This window comes from Antechinus flavipes, chromosome 2, assembly GCF_016432865.1.
Source record: "Antechinus flavipes isolate AdamAnt ecotype Samford, QLD, Australia chromosome 2, AdamAnt_v2, whole genome shotgun sequence".
Taxonomy (NCBI): Eukaryota; Metazoa; Chordata; class Mammalia; order Dasyuromorphia; family Dasyuridae; genus Antechinus; species Antechinus flavipes.
This window is the reverse complement of record NC_067399.1, coordinates 75,966,282-75,991,589: the sequence shown is the minus strand read 5'-3', so window position 1 is coordinate 75,991,589 and position 25,308 is coordinate 75,966,282. Positions and strand designations below refer to the sequence as shown.

At 36.3% G+C, this 25,308-nt stretch overlaps 3 protein-coding genes across 3 annotated transcripts; 1 reads left to right on the top strand and 2 right to left on the bottom strand.

Moving 5' to 3' along the window:
- Positions 1-326: 326 nt before the first annotated feature.
- LOC127546444 (olfactory receptor-like protein DTMT) lies at positions 327-1,286 on the bottom strand. The gene has a single exon (XM_051973557.1). The coding sequence runs from the start codon at positions 1,284-1,286 to the stop codon at positions 327-329; it is 960 nt and encodes a 319-aa protein (XP_051829517.1).
- A 6,228-nt stretch (positions 1,287-7,514) lies between these two features.
- Positions 7,515-13,107, bottom strand: LOC127546442 (olfactory receptor 1-like). The gene is made up of 2 exons (XM_051973556.1): positions 13,018-13,107; positions 7,515-8,480 (listed from the first exon to the last, which is right to left on the bottom strand). Exons 1-2 carry the CDS (start codon positions 13,105-13,107, stop codon positions 7,515-7,517), a joined length of 1,056 nt encoding a protein of 351 aa, XP_051829516.1.
- Positions 13,108-13,111: 4 nt separating this feature from the next.
- On the top strand, positions 13,112-14,530 carry LOC127546441 (folate receptor alpha-like). The gene is made up of 3 exons (XM_051973555.1): positions 13,112-13,286; positions 13,373-14,080; positions 14,505-14,530. Exons 1-3 carry the CDS (start codon positions 13,112-13,114, stop codon positions 14,528-14,530), a joined length of 909 nt encoding a protein of 302 aa, XP_051829515.1.
- Positions 14,531-25,308: the final 10,778 nt, after the last annotated feature.

Sequence of the window (25,308 nt, the reverse complement as noted above, 5' to 3'; positions counted from 1 at the left end):
AAAAAGAGAGGAGAGCATTTCATCTGGGAAAGTAGATAATAGGAGGGATAGCAATAGGAACTGTGATGGTCTGGTTGCAAGTACAAGGAACAGGGGGAGAGAAGAAAGAAAAAGTCAGTCTTAAAATAATGTAAAATATCTGAGTAGGTGAGGAATGTAATAGAAGGGGTTTTAAGGAAGAATACTCTGGTAATGTAGAATACATAGGAATGAATGGGAGGAAAGGAAGCAAAGAGACCATATAGGATATTTTTCTAGTTTCTACATTATTATTATATTACACAATATCATTGTAATTTTAAAGAGTTATGTTAGAAGCTTCAGTATCAGAGTGCTAGGATGTTGGAAAATTTTCTTCCTTCTAGGAGTTTCTTGAAGGCCCCTTTCATGTCTTGATTCCTCAGACTATAGATGAAGGGGTTTAGCATTGGTGTTACCACAGTGTACATGATTGACATGATTGTTTCCTTTAATGTGGAATTATTGGCTGAAGGGCACAAGTAGAGTCCAATAATTGTCCCATAGAAGAGAGAGACCACTGATAGGTGGGAACCACAAGTAGAAAAAGCCTTGCGGATGCCCCTCACAGAGGGCACCCGGAGGATAGAAGAGAGGATACGAGTATAGGATGTGACAATTAGCAGGAATGGTACAACGATAACCAGCCCACCCATGACAAATATTACTAGCTCATTGATGTGGATATCTGAACAAGCTAGTTTCAGAAGGGCAGACATGTCACAGAAGAAGTGGGGGATAATGTTGTTATCACAGAAAGATACTCGAGACATGAGCAGGGTATGAAGCATTGCATGAAGGGTAGTTAGGACCCAGGAGAGCACCACAAGAGATCTGCATAGCTTGGGGCTCATCATGACTGTGTAGTGCAATGGGTAACAGATGGCCACATAGCGATCATAAGCCATGGCCACCAACAGAAAGCTCTCCAGCTCTCCAAAGAAAAGGAAGAAGTACATCTGGGTCAGGCATCCAGGATAAGGGATGACTGGTTTCATGCTCTGCATATTTATCAACAGTTTGGGAATGGTCACAGAAGAGAAGCACATGTCAGAGAAGGACAGATTTCTGAGGAACAGATACATGGGTGTGTGTAGGCGAGAATCCAGAGAAATCAAGAGTATAATGAGCATGTTCCCGAGGACTGTAGTTAGGTACATGGCCAGGAAGAAAGCATAGACAATGGCCTTTAGCTCTGGTTGGATAGGCAGGCCCAGGAGAATGAATTCAGAAATAATGGTTTGGTTCCTATTTTCATCTTGCTTCATCTAAAAAAAAAACACACAAAAAATGCCAATTATTTCTTTGAAAAGAAATTTTAGTAAAAATAGATTTTTCATGAGACAGAGTTTATAGAGTTTCAGAGATGGAAGAAACCTGAGAGATCACCAAGTCTAACTTCCAATTTTTATAAGTGAAGAAACTAATATCTAGAGAAGTGATTGAGATGGGATTAAAATCTAGATGTCTAGTTTATTGGTCATCCCAATCTAAGCCTCTTTTGCAACTCATACATTTATGGTCATTTCTAAGAGGTTAAAAAGTTATTCTTATTTTGAACCAAACTATATTTCTTTGTAATTTACTGTGGGTTAAATCACAAATTAAATACCTCAACACAGCCTTTAAAACATTTGATAAGAGAAGTGATCTCTTCCTACCTAAATGATGCATCTGTTTTCTTGATTAAGCATATATGGTGTGTTCAAATGAGTCACCTTCTACTATACCGCTATATGGTATAGTAAAAGGAACAGTGAATGTGGAGTCACTGGTTCTAGTTTCAAATCCTTTTAAAACAGTTTTCAAGTGAAGAACATCTTTTGAGATATTGTAAAGGGAATTCATGAACTCATGAATTTTACTAGATGTTCTCTGAGTTGCCTTAGAAGCCTGAAATTTTGTGCTTTTGAGATATTGCATATTTAAAATTTTGTTTATCACATTTGCCTGCGTCCTCTGGACATTATGTAGCTTGTAATTGTCTTTTCCTTAAACCCAATGTCCAGATAGAGAATTGTATGACTAACATAATGCTGAAAACTATACTTAAATCAATGATAGCTCCAGATTACATTTATTTTTGTTTATGTTACTTTGAAGTATATTCACATAAATCAATGCTTGCAGTAACAGTATCCTAAGTTTTTCAGCACACGATGTGCTTTCTATCTCTTTTTTCCCTGTCTATATCTGTATATCTATGTATATCTATGTAATCTGTGCAATTGATATTTTGAACCAAAATACAAGACATTTCTCCCCCATTCAATTTGTTGCTTTAAGTCACTCTTATAGTCTACTGAGACATTTTAGATTAAAAAAACAACAACATGCTGTCTATATCTTCTTTCCTATTACTGCTAAAATTGTTGAATAGAATGAGGCCAAAGAAAGGACTGCAGGGGATTGCCCTATAAATTATCCTCTAAGTTGATATTGGTTCATTAATGAACACTCTTAGAGCATACTGAGATGATGATTTCAGAACCTAAGTAACTATATTATTTACTCCAATGGTTCAAGCTCAAATAGAATTGAAATCCTGTGAGATGCATATAGAGTTTGAAAACTACAATAGCTTGTTTTATTGTATATCTAATTATTTTGTTAAATGTTTCTCAATTATATTTTAATGTGGGTTGTGTTACATGTCCCTACAACATCTGATCTAATCCATATTTTGAGAGACTGTGTCAGATGATCTGTTGAAATCCGAGCAAACCATGCTTAATTTCCATTTCTTTAATCTTTTGTGAAATCTATTACAAATAAAGAAGGATTCATCTGGTGGTGTGGTTTGTTTTTGATGAACCCATGTAGTCTTATAGTAAATGTGGATCCTCTTACTGTGTGTTGAGGAATTGTCTCTGTATTAAAGCTACCTCCCTATCCTTGGAACTAAGTTGAAACTCCTTAGTCTCCCATTTGAAGAATACATTTTTTTTTTCTGTAGTGACGATTAGGATACTTAATCATCTCTAGTTCTGCAACAAATCTCCCATTCACTGGGAACCTTTGAAGTAGTTAAGAAATCTCATTGATAGCTCTCCTATGAAGATGTTCACAGTTATTCCTGGTGATTTGAACTTATCTAGGGCAATTAGCTTTTTATCTTTAAAACATCCAGAAATTTGTAGTGAACATGCAGTTTGCTAATACAACTCATACCATTTATGGTCATGTCGAAGATATCTGTTCTCAGATAGTTTGGCTCAGATAGCTATGTGGTGCAGTGGAAAGAATGCTGGGCTGCAGTCAAGAAGATTTGAGTTCACTTGTAGTCTCAGACACTTACTAGCTGTGTGACCTTTGTTGACCAAATCAAATTACTTACCCTCTGTTTATCTCAGGTTCCTCATCTATAACAGGGGCACAATCATAGCATCTATTTTCTATTGGTGTTGCAAGAATCCAAAGAGATAATATAGATGTTAGATATATTTATGAAGCATCTTCTATGTGCATTCAATCTACTAAGCCTAAAGATCAAAGTTCATTGTCTGAAGGACATTGCATTCCACATTTATTTGAGTCAGTATAATGGAATGAAATTTGAGCATGAGGATGTGTCTATATCTGGTGGCATCAGGCAACTATTCTTAGTGAAATTGGTGCTTGAATAGAATTTTTAAGAGTAATAAGGATTCGGTCATAGGAAGATATGGAGAGAGTGCATTTAAAGCATAAGGAATGGCTTGTGAGAATGTATGGAGGTGGGAGAGAGGATGTTGACTTTGAGAAATAGTTTGTAGGTCAGTTTATCTGTATACTCAATATGTGAATGCAAGTCATGTGAAGTTAATCTCAGAAAATAGTTTGGAACAAATGGTGGGAGGCCTTGAACATCAGAGTAAAAGTTTCTATTTTTATCTCAGAGGACAGTTGGAACCATATGAGGTGTGTGTGTGTGTGTGTGTGTGTGTGTGTGTGTGTGTGTGTGTAAACTAGTGTCTTTGCAAAGAAAAGAATAGATTTCAGATAGATCAGGAATAATAGCATGTTAGAGTCAGGAATCCAGACAGTGAAATTCTCAGCTTCTTCTCAACTTACCTAGATAGCCTGAATGAGATCTTAGGATCTTGATCCTTGTTTCTGCCCTCTCCTCTGTTTTCCATGGTTTTTTGCCTGGGTCTTTCCTTTTCTTCAGTGTCCTTGACCCTGGAGACCTTAAGTCCCTGAGAAATTCATTAGTGACAAATGTGAAGATTTTCTTGTGTTCAAGTTCTCTTCCTCTGTGCCCCTGTAAGTTGATCTTTCTCTGGGCCAGACTTCATAAATACTTGAAGTTTTCATACGCTTAAACTTCCCTTGGAACTTAGAAAGTATCCTTTATTTTAACTGTCCTCTTATTTGTAGTGTAGTAGTACTTTTTATCAGAACCACCCACTATATTCCTGGTTCATATTCTCACAGGGACAATTATCCACTTGTTTTCACCTTTGTGAATTGTGAGGACCCTCTGTCCACTGGACCCTCTGTCCAGTCCCCTCCTTATCTCTACCTTCGCCTATACTTTAACCTTGCTTACCCAATAATAAACTTCTTTTATCAATCTAGCTCTCCGGGCCAATAAATGCTTTTATTAGGAACTCACGCCGCTACTAGACCCCATTTACTGCTGTATCCTTGCACCGAAACCCTAATTTCATTTAGGTACCCCAAATCTAGACCTCAACAGTGAATCATCTCCCTTTGCTCAGATTATGAACTCTACTCTTTCATCCATTGAGAAGACAAAAATGTCCTTGCCCGCCAAATCCTAACAAACCATTATAAACATGTATAGTCACAAAATAAATGTTCATATTAGCCATGTTCCAAAAATAAGAGCAAAGAAAGAAATTGAGGCAAGATTTAGACTTAGGTTTTCCTGGCTCCAAGTCAGAACTCCATTTATTGCATCATCTGACTGTCCAAGATGATACCTCAGAGTGGCTGTTATATGAATTTTGCTATTTTATATTATTTATATATATTATTATTGATTTAGAGCATTTTTTCTTCCTCTATTTGTAGAGGGTCACAGATAGTATGGAACCCTGGGCAAGGTATAAGACCCTTTAGTCTGGTAAAATGAACCCTGCTGACAGGTCTGCTTTGGTTTCCCCATTCCCCCAGGGGTGTCTTGGCTTTCCTGAGAAGTTAGGGAGCATGAGAACCTGTGTTGTAATTAAAGCAGAGTTATATTAAAATAGTAAGGAAGCATCTGCACACAATAGCAAGTTGTTTATGTGGTTCTGCATGTGCAATATCTTATAATTCATGCATGTGCAGTGAGCTATAATTAGGCAAGTGTATTAGGATATATAAGGCTAAGAAAATTTTGAATAAATGGACTTCTGTATGACCCTTCGTGAGTTCTGCCCCTTCACTCCTCATCCATGATCAGGATTCAGACTGGTATGGAAATCCTCTAGTGAGCAGGTTCAGACATCTGTTGATAGCTTTGATTTCTTCCTCTGCAAACTGTATATCCAAAATCTATCAATTGGAGGATGGATTTTATTATTGTAAATTTGCCTTGGTTCCATACTTATTTTATTAATAAAACTTTTATTGAGAAATTATCTTTAATGATCTCTCTTTCTTTTTTTTAAATACATATATGCATATTTATCCATTTTAATTATTGTTTAATATGCCATTGTGTTAATCTAATCTATTTTTATTGGGCTGCTTCCTAGTTTTCAGAGTAGGCATTTTTTTTTAAATTTTATTTTATTTAATAATAACTTTGTATTGACAGAATCCATGCCAGGGTAATTTTTTACAACATTATCCCTTGCACTCGCTTATGTTTCGTTTTTTCCCCTTCCTCCCTCCACCCCCCCCAAGATGGCAAGCAGTCCTATATATGTTAAATATATTGCAGTATATCCTAGATACAATACATATTTGCAGAACCGAATAGTTCTCTTGTTGCACAGGGAGAATTGGATTCAGAAGGTAAAAATAACTCGGGAAGAAAATCAAAAATGCAAATAGTTCACATTCATTTCCCAGTGTTCCTTCTTTGGGTGTAGCTGTTTCTGTCCAATGATCTCTCTCTCTCTCTCTCTCTCTCTCTCTCTCTCTCTCTCTCTCCCCTTTCTCTTCCCCTTTGTATATTTCTGTGTATCTCTGTCTCTGTCTCTCTCTGTGTGTCTCTGTTCTGTCTGTCTCTGCCTGTCTCAACTTATTTTTTCTTGATGATTTTTTTCATTAGGATGGAAGATTTATGTTTCCTTTCACAACTTCACTTTATGGAAATGTTTTGCATAACTTCACATGTGATTTCTTAATTGTGGGTGGGGATGAGAGTCAAAAATTTTAAAAGCAAATGTAAAAAAAAAATTCTTTGAATGTAACTGGGTGAAAATATTAAATAAATAAATCAAAAGCAAAGCCAAAAAAATCAATTGGGGAATTACTAAGCAAGTTGCAGAATATTATTGTAATGGAATACTATTGTACAATAAGAAATGATGAATAGATGGGATTGAGGGAAAAACACTGGAAAGACATACAAAGTGATGCAAAATGAAATGAATAGGACCAGGTAAACACTGTATGCAGTATCAGCAACATTTCATTATGATCAGATATGAATGACTTAAGTTCTTCTTAGCAACATAGTGATCTAAGACAAGTACAAAAGACTCACAAAGAAATGATGGATTCTAAATGCAGAGTGAAACCTTTTGATCTATTTCTTCTATCAAAACTATGCCTATAATAGCACACATATAACATAAATTGCCTACCATTTTTGGAATAGGGGAGGGATAAGAAGGGGAGAGAAAAATGGAATTCATCTTTTAAATATTAATTCTAAAAATTGTCGATGTCATTGGGAAAAATAAAATGCTCTAAATGAAAATGCTTTAATTAAGAATTCTTTTCACTTTTCTTCAAACCATGATAATATTCTCATATCCAGGTGGAATGATGTTTGTATCATAAGAGTATTCTTAAAAGTGTTCATCAGAAATTGCTAAATTAGAAAATTTAGTGATTTAGGAGTTGAGATGAGGTATTTAATCACATCAATGAAGGATGGTTGAGAACACATAAAAGAGCTATACCTTATACAAGATCTAATACTTAGTATATAACTAACATGTCCAAAATATATCCATAAAGGGGAATATATGTTGAGCATTAAAGTTCAAAGAATGTTGAGAAAGGGAGAGAGCACTCTATCTGGAAAAATGGGTAGCAGTAGAGATAGCAATAGGGACTGTGATGAGACAAATCTGGTTGTAATACCCAGTATAAGTAAAGGTATAAGGGGAAGGAAGAGAGGAAGAGTAAGACTTGGAAGACTGAATAGTATTTGAGTAGGAGAGGAATATAATAGAAGAAGATTTAAGGAAGAATATTCTGATAGTGTAGAATAGATGGGATGAAATGTAAGCAAGGAGACGATATATGATATGTTTCCAGTGTCTTCATTATTATTATTCTATGCATTCCCTTTGTAATTGTAAAGTATTATGTTAGAAAGTTCAGTATCATAGTCCCAGGGTGTTGGGGATTTTTCTTCCTTCTAGGAGTTTCTTGAAGGCCCCTTTTATGTCTTGATTCCTCAGACTATAGATGAAGGGGTTCAGCATTGGTGTTACCACAGTGTACATGATTGACATGACTGTCTCCTTTAATGTGGAGTTATTGGCTGAAGGGCACAAGTAGAGTCCAATGATCATCCCATAGAAGAGAGAGACCACTGAGAGATGGGAACCACAGGTAGAGAAGGCTTTGCGGATGCCCCTCACAGAGGGCACCCTGAGAATAGAAGAGAGGATACGAGCATAGGATATGACAATTAGCAGAAATGGTATAACAATAATCAGTCCTACTGCCATGAATAGTACTAGCTCATTGATGTGGATATCTGAACAAGCCAGTTTTAGCAGGGCAGACGTATCACAGAAGAAGTGGGGGATAATGTTGTTATCACAGAAGGATATTCGAGACATGAGCAGGGTTTGCAGCATTGCATGAAAAGTAGTTAGGACCCACGAGAGCACCACAAGAATGCTGCATAGTTTGGGGCTCATCATGACTGTGTAGTGCAGTGGGTAACAGATGGCCACATAACGGTCATAGGCCATGGCTACTAGCAGGAAGCTCTCCAGGTCTCCAAAGAAAAGGAAGAAGTACATCTGGGTCAGGCAGCCAGGATAGGGTATAGCTGGTTTCTTGCTCTCCATATTTATTAACAGTTTGGGGATGGTCACAGAAGAGAAGCACATGTCAGAGAAGGACAGATTGCTGAGGAACAGATACATGGGTGTATGTAGGTGGGAATCCAGAGAGATCAAGAGGATGATGAGCATGTTCCCAAGGATTGTAGTCAGGTACATGGCCAGAAAGAGGGCATAGAAAAGGGCCTTTAGCTCTGGTTGGATAGGCAGGCCCAGGAGAATGAATTCAGAGATAATGGTTTGATTCCCATTTTCATCATTAACTTGCTTCATCTGAGAGAAAACAAAAATACCAATCATTTCTTTCAAAAGAAATTTTAGTAAATATATCTTGTTCATGAAACAAACTTCGTAGAGATTCAGATCTAGAAGAAACCCTAGTTATCACCAAATACGACTTCTAATTCTTATAAGTGAGGAAATTTATATTTGGAGAAGTGATCTGACCTATGTCCTGCTATTTGAGATGGGCTTAACCTAGCTATCCTCTTTACTGGTCATCCTAATTCAAGTCTCTTTCTAGTCATTGTTCTTTTGTAAAGTTTATGTCATTAATTTGTAGCTGATAAAAATGAGATAGTCTGACTTGATAACCCGTGGGCACTTGTCACAGTAAGTACAAAAAACAAGTGGTTGGATTCCTGTTCAGAAATTATTTAGCAGGAATTCCTATAATTGGACAACAAGATGACTTCTAATTTTAAAGTGAACTAAATGAACCTAAGATTTGGTTCTACAAATTGCAGCTATTAATCTTTACAGTTGCCATAATCTTCATTAACCACATGGACTTAATTTCCAAGTCATCCTTTGTCAAAGTGTTCAACATGTCACTATCCCCAAAAGGATAAAAGCCAGATTTGCTTTCCTATCAATCAAGTTCTTTCATGATTTAAGAATATAACATACCTACACATTAGGAGAAGGATGGAACAGCTATAACCAGTAACCTTCAAAAGTAAAGCAGTCTCTTTTTCCTCTTTGCCTTTATTCAATTACATAAGCAGGGGAAAAGTTTTCAGCTACTATTTTCAGTCAAAAGTGTTACTAAGCTAGCCTCTCATTTTTGGGGGAGAAGGAAGAACAGATGACTTTGTCTTCTTTGATGTCTGACCAAGCTCAAAGAACTTCATAGAACTTGCTTCAGCTACCCTCATGACTGTTGTAATAAATTGTTCTATTCTGCCCATCCCACCATGGGATCCATAGGCTTGAGTAGATATTCTCCTAACTCAGTGAGTGGTTTGAGACCTCTAAGTTGCCCTTAACCTTGTCTATCCTATCTGCTCAATGATTTACTGTAGTTCAGTTGTGTGCAGGCTAAAACTTTTTGAAACCATAATTAAGAGTTAGGTGGATGAGGGAGACACCAAAGGTGAAAGCAGTTCTGAAAAGTGATTGGCAGCTCTTACACCAGAGATACTAGTTTTCCTGATCCCCTATACCCTATATACTTCATCTCAAGCCATCACTAGTTGTGTTGACTCTGCCTTGCCACTGCAATGGGATGACTGGAAGAGAGAGTAGGGTCAGTAACTTAGTACAGTTCTGCCTCAGTATAATCCAATTGATAAATGAATCAAAAAAATTTACCCAAATCATTTTACCTTTTTTTAAAAACCAATTTCAAAGTGCTCTGGCAACAGGCAATGATGAAATAGAAGTAATGGATAGACTGGGAGATATAGTCACCATTCTGCACACAGATAGGCCAAGCTATATGATTCTCTTGCCATTGGAAGCAGCAGTGGGATTTAGCAACCCTTATGAAGTCTAAGCAGCCTTTTAATTACCACAATGCTTACTTTCTGGTTTGAGGAAAGGGCTAGAAAAGATTTCCTAAAAAATTTCTACTTATCTAGCCTTGGATTGGTTTGCCAAACCAGACTGGGATCTTATTCTGTGACCAAAGCATACAAAAAATGTACAAAAATCTTCACAAAATGATTCCACTTTCTATCAGTACATAAGACTATCAGTACATATCAGTACATATTATTACATATGTATTATGTAGACCTTCAAGTTGAACAGCTCTTATTGCAAGTGAATTCAGCAGATATTGCATCCAAATAGCAGCCCTGAGCGACACAAGACTAAAAATATTAAATGCTGTGGATAAATTCTCTTATCTTGATGGTGTATCTTCCAGTGATAAACACATAGATGTTGAGGTTCATATATGCTAGCTCTGGCTAGCCCAGTGATATACTCAGCTCCAGAGGAAAGTGTGGGAGAGAAGAGGTATTAGACTAATTACTGAAAAGAAGTGCTACAGGGCTATTGTGCAGGTCTCATTTTCATATGGCCACAAAATCTGGAATATACTAATGCCATGTCAGGAAACTGGATGGCTTCTGTTTGAACAGTCTTTGGAAGATTCTCAAGATCACCTAGCAGGGTAAGGTACCCAAGGCTGACTTCCTTTCTGGAACTGAATTGCCAAGCATTCAAACTCTACTGCAAACAGTATAATTCTGATAGGATTGCCATGTTATTTGGATGGCAAATTTATGCTTGCCTGAAAAACTCTTTTATAGAGAAATCAAACAAGGTAAGCACTCCTGTAGTGGTCAGAAGAAGCAATACAAAATCCCTGTCTAGGGTTCTCTGAAGAACTTTGGATTTGAGTATGCATCATGGAAGATGCTGGCACAGAACTGTCCATGACGGGGTGCCTTCATGTAAAAGGTGATGTGATCTATGAGAAAAGAAGAATTGGCCTAAATCAAAAGAAATTCCAGATGTCCAAATTTAGAAAATCTAGCCCCTAATGTTCTCATGGAGTATTTGTACCCAAGCTGTGGTAGAGACTTTTGAGTTGTATTGGCCTGCTGATCAATCATCGTTAGAGATAATGCAGTTTCCTGAAAAATAATCATGTAATTTTGATCCCCTTTAAGGATGAAGGACAACAACCAATCAGCCAATGAAGAGAAGTTCACATTTTTAAATAAGAAAGCATAAAAGTAAATGACTTGTTTAATTCTTCCAAGATGCTTTGTCCATCTGTGGTCAAAATATGATCTGTGAATCAGAATTTCAAAAGGGGAATCTACCGAAGTGTTCATCTAGTTCAACCCATATCTGTGTAGGCCAGTCTTTCCTAATGTATCTGACAAAAGGTTATCCAACCATGGTTGAAAAATTCCATAGATTGCTGTAATTCAAGGAAAGATATCCCATTGTTTATTCAATAAGGGTACCACCAGTTAGTGGTGCTTTCCCATCTAAAGTTATTTTTGTTTACTTAGTATATACCTTGTAGATGCCTATATGTTCACATGTTGTCTCCCCTATTAGAAAGTAAGCTCTTTGAGAGCAGGTATTTTTTTTTTTCTTTATACATATAGTTTTTTATGTATTGCCTGGAGCTTAGTAAATGCTTGATAATGCTTATCCACTGATTTATGGCAAATTCTTAATCCTTCCTGGGACTTAAGAAGATTGCTTTATGAAATTGTTCAAAGAATTGCTTAATGAAAGTTAAAGAAAATTAAATGTTTTAGAAATTCAGAAGATGAATGAATCATCTTAGGCTGGGATGAGTGGGAAGATTTAAGGTCTTAAGTAGTTGACTAATAGGCCAGCATGATCAGTTAACAGATAGTGCCAGTTCTGGGGTGATGAAGACCCATCAAAACTGCCCTCAGACAATTATTAGCTGTGTGTACCAGGGAAAGTCACTTAACACCATTTGTTAGTTTCCTCCTCTGAAAAATGAGTTGGAGGAGGAAATGGTAAAGTACTCCAGAATTTTGCCAAGAAAACCCCAAATGGACTCATGAAGAGTAATTGAAATAACCAAACAACAATAAAGTGCATTTAATAACAATATTTTCTGAATTACTCACAAAATTACTCAATGAAGTGGAATGTGAATAGGACTTGGGAAATGTCAAGATTTCCAGCCTGAGACCATCCCTTTCTTTTTACTATTTTCCCAACCTAGGTTCTAACAAGCGAATTGTGCTCTGAACTTTGCATAACAGCAATCTTTATGTTCCTCTTCTTGATGAATTTTTATGTAAGAGAATCCCAGAATTGTTACATGGCAGCCTCAGGTATTCCTTGAGCTTGGACAAACACCTGCAGTAAGCATGTTCTGGGCATGTAACTGTGCCAGGAGCTAAACTTGTCTCATTGTTACTGTTACCCTGTTGGAATCTTTACAAACTGCTAACTCTTTAGAGTGGATGTTTTGGGCCAGAACCTGAAACAAGGTACTAAGTAGAACTAATTGATACAATGCTTGTGTTCACAACTTTACTCATTGGAGTTCACAAGTATGGGAGTTTCACAAAGTAAACTTTGTGAATTCACACCTTCCTTGAAGCTCTTAGGGCCAGAGAGCACTATGGGAAGAAACCCATAATCTCTCTCTCTCTCTCATATCCCACAATTCCTCTCTCTCATATATGAGAAACAGACGGAGGCAAGAAAGATTCATTACAACTTAAACTTGGTGCTGGCTCTGGAGGTTGAAGAAAGCAGAGGCAGAAGCAAAGGACAAAGCTGCGAGAGCTCTTAGAACCAAGGAGAGAGAGAGGCCTCTAAGAAAAGCTAACCAGGCTATATTGGAGATTGAGAGCCAGAAGCCCTCTCTCAGAGGCAAGAGAGATTCATTCCATTTTCCAACTGGCTGGCTGGAGGCTGAAAGACAAACCTTTGGATTTGGAGACATTTGGAGGGAGGAAAGTCCCAGATCCTCTTGTCCAAGACCCTTGAAGAGAGGCCAGTAGGCAGTTGAGAAGAGTTTGGAGATAAGTGTTAGAATCTCTTAGAGGGCAAATAGTAGGAGGGGAAATACGATGAGGGGGAGTTTCTGGGGAACAGCGCGGTTTGCATAGAGCTGGGCTACAGCTGCATTGGGATTGCCTTGGGCAGGGTCAAACCACATCTGAATGCAGCGCTCACTGCCCTGTCTCCTTGGTGGCCTTGTAAGAGTTGTTCCAGATCTTCTCACAGAGCTCAGCTGGGGTTGGAAAATAGTGAGGGAAAGGGCGACAGAGGGCCAGGGCAGAACAATCGTTCTTACCTGGGCTCCAGGCAGAATCTTTGTTCCAGGCAGATTTGCAGGTAAAAGAGATATGGCAGTCTTCAGATTTGCAGGTAAAAGAGGTACAGCAGTCTTCTCAATCTATGCAGACAGCCTCTTCTATAAGATCAACATCTTTCTTTTCTTTTACGCAAAGTTATAGAATGGTGGTGGCTAGGGCTGCTGGCTGCAACCGTGGTCCAGACTGAAAGGGAGCTGCTCAATATTTGTATGGATGCTAAACACCACAAGAAGGAACCAGGACCTGAAAATGAGCTCCATGAACAGTGTATTCCCTGGAAGGATAATGCCTGCTGCACTGCGAACACAAGCTGGGGAATTCACATGGACATGTCTCCTCTATACATTTTCAACTTTGGACATTGTGGTGTGGTGACCCCCAGCTGTAAGAAGCAATTTATCCAAGATGCCTGCCTCTATGAGTGTTCCCCAAACCCGGGACCCTGGATCCAGAAGGTGAAGTCAAGTTGGAGGAAGGAGCGTGTCCTGAATGTGCCTCTTTGCTGGGAAGATTGTAAAGAATGGTGGGAAGACTGCCGTACCTCTTTTACCTGCAAATCTGCCTGGAACAAAGATTCTGCCTGGAGTCCAGGTAAGAATGATTGTTCTGCCCTGGCCCTCTGTCGCCCTTTCCCTCACTATTTCCCAACCCCAGCTGAGTTCTGTGAGAAGATCTGGAACAACTCTTACAAGGCCACCAAGGAGAGACTGGGCAGTGGGCGCTACATTCAGATGTGGTTTGACCCTGCCCAAGGCAATCCCAATGCAGCTGCTCTATGCAAACCGCGCTGTTCCCCAGAAACTCCCCCTCATCGTATTTCCCCTCCTACTATTTGCCCTCTAAGAGATTCTAACACTTATCTCCAAATTCTTCTCAACTGCCTACTGGCCTCTCTTCAAGGGTCTTGGATAAGAGGATCTGGGACTTTCCTTAGTACCTTGTTTCAGGTTCTGGCCCAAAACATCAACTCTAATGAGTTAGCAGTTTGTAAAGATTCCAACATTACCCCTCATTGTCACCATTCCAGGTTACTGCGTAGCCTCTGCTATAGGTGTCAAGGTTTGTCCTCAGCAATGAGAAGTCTCCTCCCAGACATGTGTGTCTAATTCCCCTCCTCTAGTGATATAAAGAAAGCTTTCATCCTCATGTGGCTAGCTCTTTGATTTTTTTGTTACATTTTTATTGTATTTCTTAGAGTTAATTGTGATTTCAGTGATCTCCTTTATATTTTTTTCAGACAACTGTGGTTGTGATAATTTATGAGAGCTCTGGTATTTTCAGAGTTAACAGCAGTTACATGACCTCTGTGGCTCTGATTATGTTTTCAGAGAGGAGATTTGTTTTTTTAATTCAATATTTGTTCATTTTATGATCTTGGGATGGTGATATATGTTGAAGGTAGCTCAAACTGGCTGATGAGAACTGCTTATTGAATTTTCAGTGTGAGGATTTACACCACAGAAATTGGCAGTGGCAATAAATCAAGGCCTGATTTGTTGTTTTGTCAATTAGTCATAAAGTGATTGAAAAGATATTAATAAGGCAGATTACACTTAAAACTATGATATGTGGATATTTTTTCCTCAGTGATTGATTTGATAAATATTTAGTACCCTATACTTAATCTTGAGTAAATTCCTTGCCTGGCTATTTATTTCCTCCTTTGTAAAGTGAATAGAAAGGACTAGATGATCTCCTCATATTCTTTCCAGATTTGACATTTTATAGAACTAGGGATCTGACATGATTTCCTTGGTCTTGAAAGCTCTGAGGTTAGGAAACACCCTCTACTAACACAAGTTGGGCCCTTTTCCAAAACAATTTTAGAATTCTGAGAGGTGGTGACTCATCTAGGATTACACAAATGTATTAGGGGTGAGATTTATACTCATGTTTTCATGGTTTTAAAGTTAGCCATCCATTCAATAGACATAATGCTTCTCTGACATTTATGGTTTTATGAAATCATTAAATAAATATATTTCTTAAAATATGTAGGTTTTAAAAAAGAAGTTGGTTTTTCCTTCCATCTTCCATTTCTTCCATTACAGTTCCAGCACAAAAAAGGGAACAAAAATTGTCATCTTAATTTAAATTTCTTCTTTTTAGCCTTTCCATCTGACAAAACCAGTAGATACTAATTTATACATTCTATTAGGGCAGGTACATAACTTATCCTAGAGTAAGAGGGTCAAATTCAACTGGAAGGGGAAGGTCTAATTTACATAGGCTTCCTATAGGCTACATTTTGATTTACTTTTAAATGTAAGGTTCACTCTGTTTTATGGTATTTTTATTTATTTTGTTAAATATCTCCCAATTACTTTTTAACCTGATTTGGTCTACACTTAGAAGTGATATAAATGCTCAACACCTCTTTCTTATTGAACCTTGTTATCATCTTAGTGATACTGCTGAATTCCTATTTATACACACTATTATCTATTTCTTATTAACTTGTTATCTGCAAACACCCCCAATTTTCTGGCAATGATGCACAGTCTCCTAATGCAATTCATACCATCTATGGGCAGTTCTAGTAGGTTGAAAAATGATATTTTTGAGGCAAAATAGATTTCTTTGCAATTTTCACTCCTTGGCTCTGATTTTATACCATGGGTCAATTTGCAAATTACATATCACAACACAATAAACAGTCTTTAAAACATTTGATAAGAGAAATGATCTCCTCCTACCTAAATGATGCATCTGTTTTCTTGAATAAGTATATCTAGTGCCTTCAAATAAACCATCTAGACTATATGTTGTAGTGGAAGAACCATGAATGTGAAGTCAATGGTTCAAGTTTCAAATTCTTTTAAAAAAAATTAAGTGAAGAACAACGTTTGGTAATATTATGAAGGGAATTTATGAACAGTTAAGAATTTCACTAGAAGTGCTATGATGATGTGCCTTACAAGTCTGAAATTTTATGATTTTGTGATATTGCACATTTAAATTTTGCTCACTATCTTTGCCTGCCTTCTATGGACATTATGCATATTGCCATTATCCTTTCCTATAACACAACGTTGAGATACAATCAAAATATTGCAAATGTTGTCTGACCAGGTAGAGAATTGTAGGTCTAGTATGTTCATTACTCTGGACACTATACTTACATTAGTCATAGGTCAAGATTATGTTTATTTTTGTGTATGCGACTTTACAATGTATTCATATGAATAAATATTTGCAGAAACATGTTGTCTTAAGTTCTTTAGCACATATTGTGCTGTTTCCCTTTTCACTAATGTATATTTTTAATCTGTAGAATTGGTCTTTTGAATGAATATATAAGGCATTTAATCCCTATTAAACTTTAACTTATTGCTTGAAGTCACTCTTATAGTCTATTGAAACATTCCAGATTAAAATAAAAACAAAACAAAACAAAACAAAAAAAAACCATGTTGTCTATGTTTTCATTCACATTATGTTAAAAATATTGAATAGAAATGACCCAGGGGACTACCCTAGAAATTGTCCTCTATGCTGATATTAGTTCATCAATGGGCACTCTTTAATTCTAATGATGATATTAGAATCTATGTAACTATTATTTACTGCAATGGGTTCAAACTCAAATGAAATTGAAACCTCATGGGTTGCATATTGACTTAGCAAACTACAATTGTCTGCTTTATTATATTTCTAATTACTTTGTTAAACATTTCTCAATTACATTTTAATGTTGTTTGAGTTACATGTCCCTGAAATGAATTTGACATCTCTGATCTAATCCATATTTTGAGAGGCTGTGCGAGATGACCTGATGAAATCTGAGCATACTATGCTTGCATTTTTTTCCTTCTTCTAATCTTTTAGGAAATCTATCACAAATAAAGTAGGATTAATCTGGTGTTATGATTTGCTCTTAGTGAATTTATGTAGTTTTATTGTGTTTTGGGGAATCATTTCTGTATTAAGGCTTCCCTCTTTACCTTGGAACTAAGTTGAAATTCATTGACCTCTGGTTTGAAAAATCCATTTTTTTTCTGTAATGAAGATTGGGACATTTGGTCATCTCTAGTTCTGCAACAAGTCTCCCATTCACTGTGAATCTCATTGTTAGCTCTCCTGTATATGTATTTCTGGTCATTTGAACTCATCTAGGGTACTTAGCTGTTCTCAGATAGTTGTGACTCAGAGAGCTATATGGTGTAGTGGAAAGAGTGCTGGGCTGCAGTCAGGAAGACCTGAGTTCAGTTGGAGCTCCAGACACTTACTAGTTGTGTGCCCTTTGTTGACCAAATTACTTAACCTCTGTTTGTCTCAGTTTCCTCATCTATGAAAGGGGCATATTTATAGCATATATCTTCTATGGGTATTGCAAAAATCCAATGAGATAATAATTATAAAGTGCTAAGTATGGTATCTGATACATAATAGACATTAATTATTTGTTATTATTATTATATTGTAACTTTCAATTTCCTTAGTGTATTGACTCCTGAGAAATCATTATAGTATCTGGAAATAATTATCACCATTGGTAAGTGGTCTGTAATGAAACATGGCATTTGGTTTAGTTTTTTGCTGTGGACCTATAGATCCTTGACTGAGATGACTTCTAGCATTGAGGGGTTGTTGCTAGGAATTTAGAGCATGACATTCATTTTCTCTTTTCTTTACCTCTCCCTAAACTTTGACCTATATATGTCAGTGAAATCAGGTGGAAGTTGAATTGTAAGATATTGGGGTAGTCGTGGTGGTGGTAAAAAAACAAAGAAGAAAACAACTTTAGAAAATGAAAACAAGAAGGAAAAGGAAGTCACTAGGTCTATTTTTGGATCAATGGTGCCTCCCTCTCAGAGGAAAATTTCAGTTCATCTTAATTCAATAAATATTTATGAAGCATATTCTACATGCATTCAATGCATTAAGCCTAAAAACCAAAGTTTCTTGCCTCAAGGAGATGGCATTCCACATTTATATAAGTAGGTACAACAGAAAGGAGTTTTAGGTAGGAGGATGTGGGAATATCTGGTAGCATTTGGAAACTATTAGTGAAACTGGTGTCTTAGTAGAACTAAGTAGAATTTAAGATTAATAAAGATTCTGCCATGTGAAGATATGGAGAGAGTGCATTTGCAGCATAGGAAATGGCTTATGAGAATGTATGGAGATGGGAGAGAGGATTTTGAATTTGAGGAGTATTTTTACATGGATACTAAATATGTGAATGCAAGTCATATGAAGTTAATCTGGAAAAATTCTTTGGAACAAATGGTGGAAGGCCTTAAGCATCAGAGTAAAGAATTTCTATTTTATCCCAGCGGTTGTATGAAACCATATAAAATGCATGCCTGTGTATATGAACTAGTGCCTTTGGAAAGAAAACAATAGATGTCAGATAGATCAGGAATAATAATGTTAGATCAGGAATCCAGACAGTGAAATTCTCTGCTTCTTCTCAACTTACCTGGATAGCCTGAATGATATTCTAGGATATTGGTCCTTGTTTCTGCCCTCTCTTCTGTTATCTCCATGATTCTTTGCCTGTGTCTTTCTCTTTCTTCAGTGTCCTTGTCTCTGGAGACCTTAGATCCCTGAGAAATTCATTAGTGGTTAATATGAGGATTTTTTGTATTCAAGTTCCCTTCCTCTGTCCCCATGCAAACTGATCTCTTTGGATCAGACTTCATAAATGGTTGTAGAAGTTTTTATACTTTTAAACTTCCTTTGGGACTTAGAAAGTATCTTTTATTTTAATAATCCTCTTATTAATAGTGTAGTAGTACTTTTTAAAAAAAACTCAGAACCCCCCATTATATTCTTAGTCCATATCCTTACAAGGAAGCTATCTAATTGTTTAATTTTTGTGAATCATCTCTTTTTGCTCAGTTTATGAACTCTGCTCCGTTCCTTGAGATGGCAATATTCTTGAAACCTTTATCAATCGGGAAACAATTTTTATTCTTGTAAATTTACCTTGGTTCCATACATATTTTAGAAATGAAATTTTTATTGAGAATTTAGTTTTAATGACTTCTCAGTCTTCTCTGACTGTCTGTCTGTCTGTCTTTCTCTCTGTCTCTGCCTCTGTCTCTCTCTCTCTCTCTCCCTGCCTGTGCCAAACCCTTTAATTTGATATAACAAAATTATCCATTTTACCTGCTTTGAACTTCTCTGATTCTTATAGGGTCATAAACTCTTTTCCTATTCACAGATCTGATAAATAATTTCCCCCATTCTCTATTAATTTACTTATGATATCACCCTTTATGTATCCATGTACTCATTTGGGGCTTATTTTATCATACAATATGAAATATTGATCAATGCCAATTTTTAGCCAGACTGTTTTCTACTTTTCCCAAAAAAGTTTTTTTTTCAATTTGTATCCCAACCTCTGTGAAATTATTTGAATTTTTTTGAGTAGTTTAATTGGTATGACACTGAATAAGTATGTTAATTTAAGTAGTATTGTCATTTTCTTATATTGGTTTGGGTTACTCATCAAAAGATTTCTAATTCTTCACTTTTTATATCAAAGTGGTATTGTCTGCATATCTGAGAAACCCTCATTTGTTTTATTTTTTTGCTTGTGTGTTTGTTTGTTTTAGCTTTAATGAAATTATTGATTTTTTTTGAGTTGTTCTTTAATATATTGATTTTATAGGATGAGATTATTTTGTTCCCAACAAATTTTTTAATCTCTGCTCCAAAGTCCCTTTATAAAATATGATATTTATTGAATTATAATCAGAAAAAGGTGTGCTTCATATATTTACTATTTTGCTTTTGCTTGTGAAGCTTTTATACACTAAGGATATGGTCCTGGAGAGATTGGTTAACACTTCCATTGTGTTCTCACCAGATTGTCATCAATCAAAATTGAATCTATTGACCATTTACCTCAGGTTTCAAACACTCTCATTCTGAAGTTCCAACTGAAGAAGAGGTTTTGAATGCCATTAGGCTATTTTCTTGTGGTAAAGCACCAAGTGCTGATTATATTTCAGATGAAATTTTTAAGGTGGGGGATCCATTATTAATACAAAATCTGACTGATTAAATGACAAAAGAAGTTATACTCCAGAAGTTCAAGGATACTGCCATTGTCCATATTTACAAAGGTAAAGAGAATATATGGTGCTGTGACAACCACAGGGATTTCTCTCTCTTAGACATTACTGACAAACTTCTTGCCAGAGCCTCCTTAGTAGACTGACCTGACTCTCAGGAAAAAGGTCATCTACCTAAAAGCCAGTGTGGCTTCAGAGGAGGCTGAAGAATAGTTGAAATGATGTTATACTGCCGGATTCCAGGAAAAATTCTAGGAGCAGAATAGAGGTCTGTATATAACATGTATAGATCTGGTCAAGGTCTTTGATACTGTCAGCCATTAAAAGAAAGTCTGATTGCTTGTTCATTGATTTGAGCTTTGCAAATTTCCAACCTGGATTTGGTTCTGAGAAAAAGCAGTTTGCTTCTAGGCTTGGCCTCAATCAGCCAGCTGAAAATCAGTTAGGTCTGAGTTACAGAATAGTAGGATCCTCTTAGGCCTGTGATTCCTGTTTTAGTTATTCACTTGTAGGCTGGTCTAAATGGTGGAAATGACACCTTACTATGGTGAATGTCTGGGCCACACCCTAGCTGCTACTGATTTCTGAATCTTCAAACACAGCTTAGGGCCTTTCTTCCAAAGAATGTCACCCTTATACCAGTTATTTTTCATAAACAGCTTTGAGTCTGTGACCCATACCTAGGTGACAGAGTTGACAAATTTTTTGAGCTGATAATATAATTAGATGGCATATTAGAAATATGACTGACAATGTTAAGAATGAAAGAGTGAACAAGAAAATACTAGAAAAAAGACTTTGCTTAAGAAGTTACTAGGATGTTGTATTATAGAATTAATAAAAGTTTTACCCTATTTGAATGGATTGGAAATAGAAAGGAAAAGATAGAAGTAAAAGATATTATAGACATAGAATTAAAGAACTTTGGCCTTATGGATGATTCAGGTCAGACAATCAACTAAGGCTTATTACTCACTTATGTGTAAGGCACTGTGTTACATGCTGGAGATACTACAAAGACAAAAAGTAGTCTCTGCACTCAAGGACCTCACATGGAAAAAAAGGAGAGAGAGAGAGACAAAGGGAAAAAAAAGAGAGACAGAGAGACAGAGATGTAAACAGAGACAGAGAGAGAGAGACAAAGAGAAAGACAGAAAGAAAAAGACAGAGAGAGAAACAGAGAGAGGTAGAGAGATAATATTAAAGAGAAAAAGAGACAGAAAAATTGAGACAAAGAAAGAGAAACAGAGAGAGGCAGAGAGACAGTGATAGAAAGAGACAGAAACAGAAACACTGAGACAGAGAAACAGAGAGAAAGAGGCAGATAGGAATAAAAAAAATAGATATATAGACAGAGAAATACACACACATACAGACACATAGAGAGAAAAAGAGAGAGAGAGAGAGAGAGAGAGAGAGAGAGACAGAGAGACAGAGAGACTCAGAAAGAGAAAGAGACACAAAGAGACTCAGAGATAGAGAGAAAGAGAGAGACTATCATAGAAGCCAAAGAAGATTTAATTTTTTCTTTTTTTAAATTAAAGCCTTTTATTTTCAAAATATACACATGGATAATTTTCAACATTAATCCTTACAAACCTTGTATTTTAATTTTTTCCCTTCCTTCCCTCCACCCTCCCCTAGATGGCAAGTGATCCAATATATGTTAAACATGTGCAATTTTTCTATACATATTTCCACAAACATCATGTTGCATAAGAAAAATCAGATAAAAAAGAAAAAAAATGAAAACAAAAACAAAATACAAACAATACTAATAAAAGTGAAAACACTGTATTGTGGCCCACATTCAGTTCCCACTGTCCTTTCTCTGCATGCAGATGGCTTCTTCTTCACAAAACCATTGGAACTGGTCAACCATTGTTGACAAGAGCCATGTCCATTAGAATTGATCATCATATAATCTTGCTGTTGTCTTGTATAATAATCTCCTGGTTCTGCTCATTTCACTTAACATCAGTTCATGTAAGTTTCTCCAGGACTCTCTGAAATCATCCTGATCATTTCTTATAGAACAGTAATATTCCATAACATTCATATTCTATAACTTATTCAGTCATTCCCCAATTAATGGACATCCCCTCAGTTTCCAGTTTCTTGCCACTACAAAAGGGCTACCCCAAATATTATTTCATCTGTGGTCCCTTACCCTACTTTATGATCTATTTGGGATACAACCCCAGTAGAAACACTGCTGAATAAAATGATATGCACATTTCCTTTTTTTTTTTAATAACTTTTTATTGACAGAACCCATGCCAGGGTAATTTTTTACAACATTATCCCTTGCAATCACTTCTGTTCCAATTTTTCCCCTCCCTCTCTCCATCCCCTCCCCCAGTTGGCAAGCAGTCCTATACATGTTAAATAGGTTACAGTATATCCTAGATACAATATATGTATGCAGAACCGAACAGTCCTCTTGTTGCACAGGGAGAATTGGATTCAGAAGGTATAAATAACCCAGGAAGAAAAACAAAAATGCAAGGAGTTTATATTCATTTCCTAGTGTTCTTTCTTCGGGTATAGCTGCTTCTGTCCATCCTTGAGCAATTGAAACTGAGTTAGATCTCTTTGTCGAAGAAATCCATTTCCATCAGAATACATCCTCATACAGTATCGTTGCTGAGGTATATAATGATCTCCTGGTTCTACTCATTTCACTTAGCATCAGTTCATGTTAAGTCTCCCCAGTCCTCTCTGTATTCATCCTGCTGGTCATTTCTTACAGAACAATAATATTCCATAATGTTCATATACCACAATTTACTCAACTGTTCTCCAATTGATGACCATCCATTCATTTTCCAGCTTCTAACCACTACAAACAGGGCTGCCACAAACATTTTGGCACATACAGGTCCCTTTTCCTTCTTTAGTATCTTTTTGGGATATAAGTCCAATAGAAACACTGCTGGATCAAAGGGTATGCACAGTATGATAACTTTTTGAGCATAGTTCCAAATTGCTCTCCAGAATGGCTGGATGTGTTCACAATTCCACCAACAATGTATCAGTGTCCCTGTTTTCCCATATCCACTCCAACATTCCACATTATCTTTCCCTGTCATTCTAGCCAATCTGACAGGTGTGTAGTGGTATCTCAGAGTTGTCTTAATTTGCATTTCTCTGATTAATAATGATTTGGAGCATATTTTCATATGGCTATAAATAGTTTTAATTTCTTTGAGAATTGTCTATTCATATCCTTTGAACATTTATCAATTGGAGAATGGCTTGATTTCTTATAAATTAGAGTCAATTCTCTATACATTTTGGAAATGAGGCCTTTATCAGAACCTTTGACTGTAAAAATGTTTTCCCAGTTTGTTTCCCTTCTAATCTTGTCTGCATTAGTTTTGTTTGTACAAAAACTTTTCAATTTGATATAATCAAAATTTTCTATTTTGTGGTCAATAGTGATCTCTAGTTCTTCTTTGGTCATAAATTCCTTCCTCTTCCACAGGTCTGAGAGGCAAACTATCCTATGCTCTTCCAATTATATTTATAATCTCATTCTTTATGCCTAGGTCATGAACACATTTTGACCTTATCTTGGTGTACGGTGTTAAGTGTGGGTCAATGCCTAGTTTCTGCCATACTCATTTCCAATTTTCCCAGCAATTTTTTGTCAAAGGCATTCTTATCCCCAAAACCGGGGTCTTTGGGTTTGTCAAACACTAGATTATTAAAGTTACTAGCTGTTTTGTCCTTTGAACCTAACCTATTCCATTGATCAACTTAGCCAATACTAGATGGTTTTAGTAACTGCTAGTTTAAAATATAATTTTAGATCTGATACAACTAGGCCATCTTCATTTGATTTTTTTTCATTAATTCCCTTGAAATTCTCCACCTTTTCTTTTTCCATATGAACTTTATTGTTATTTTTTCTAGGTCATCAAAATAGTTTTTTGGGAGTCTGATTGGTATAGCACTAAATAAATAGATTAGTTTAGGTAGCATTGTCATCTTTATTATATTTGCTAGCCCAATCCATGAGCATTTAATATTTTTCCAGTTGGTTAGATCAGACTTAATTTGTGTGGAAAGTGTTTTGTAGTTTTGCTCATAAAGTTTCTGATTTTCCCTTGGCAGATAGATTCCTAAATATTTTATACAATCAGGAGTTACTTTAAATGGAATTTCTCTTTGTAACTCTAACTGTTGGGTTTTGTTAGTGATGTATAAGAACTTTGATGACTTATGTGGGCTTATTTTGCATCCTGCAACTTTACTAAAGGTATGGATTGCTTCTAATAACTTTTTAATAGAATCTCTGGGATTCTCTAAGTATACCATCATATCATCAGCAAAGAGTGATAATTTGGTTTCCTCATTGCCTATTCTTATTCCTTTAATCTCTTTCTCAACTCTTATTGCCAAAGCTAGCATTTCTAATACAATATTAAATAGTAACGGTGATAGTGGGCAACCTTGTTTCACTCCTGATTTTATTGGGAATGGTTGCAGTTTGTCCCCATTACATATGATGCTTACTGCTGATTAAATAGATGCTACTGATTATTTTAAGGAAAAGTCCATTTAGTCCTATACTCTCAAGAGTTTTTAATAGGAATGGATGATGGATTTTATCAAATGCTTTTTCTGCATCTATTGAGATGATCATATGGTTTTTGTTAATTTGATTATTAATATGGCCAATTATACTGATAGTTTTCCTAATATTGAACCAGCCCTGCATTCCTGGTATAAATCCTACTTGATCATGGTGTATTATCCTGGGGATGATTTTCTGTAGTCTTTTTGCTAATATCTTATTTAAGATTTTAGCATCAATATTCATTAGGGAGATTGGTCTATAATTTTCTTTCTCTGTTTTTCAACCTACCTGGTTTAGGTATCAGTACCATGTCTGTGTCATAAAAGGAATTTGGTAGAACTCCTTCATTCTGTATTTTTTCAAATAGTTTATAAAGCATTGGGACTAATTGTTCTTTGAATGTTTGGTAGAATTCACATGTAAAT

Excerpts from the sequence above, each read along its gene's own strand:
- LOC127546444 (XM_051973557.1), bottom strand. The coding sequence starts at position 1,286 with ATGAAGCAAGATGAAAATAGGAACCAAACCATTATTTCTGAATTCATT.
- LOC127546442 (XM_051973556.1), bottom strand. The coding sequence starts at position 13,107 with ATGTGGTTTGACCCTGCCCAAGGCAATCCCAATGCAGCTGTAGCCCAG. Across the intron at positions 8,481-13,017 it reads CCCAGAAACTCCCCCTCATC|ATGAAGCAAGTTAATGATGA; the intron begins GTATTTCCCCTC and ends GTTTTCTCTCAG.
- LOC127546441 (XM_051973555.1), top strand. The coding sequence starts at position 13,112 with ATGCAGCGCTCACTGCCCTGTCTCCTTGGTGGCCTTGTAAGAGTTGTT. Across the intron at positions 13,287-13,372 it reads TGTTCCAGGCAGATTTGCAG|ATCAACATCTTTCTTTTCTT; the intron begins GTAAAAGAGATA and ends CTCTTCTATAAG. Across the intron at positions 14,081-14,504 it reads CCCAGAAACTCCCCCTCATC|ACAACTGTGGTTGTGATAAT; the intron begins GTATTTCCCCTC and ends TATTTTTTTCAG.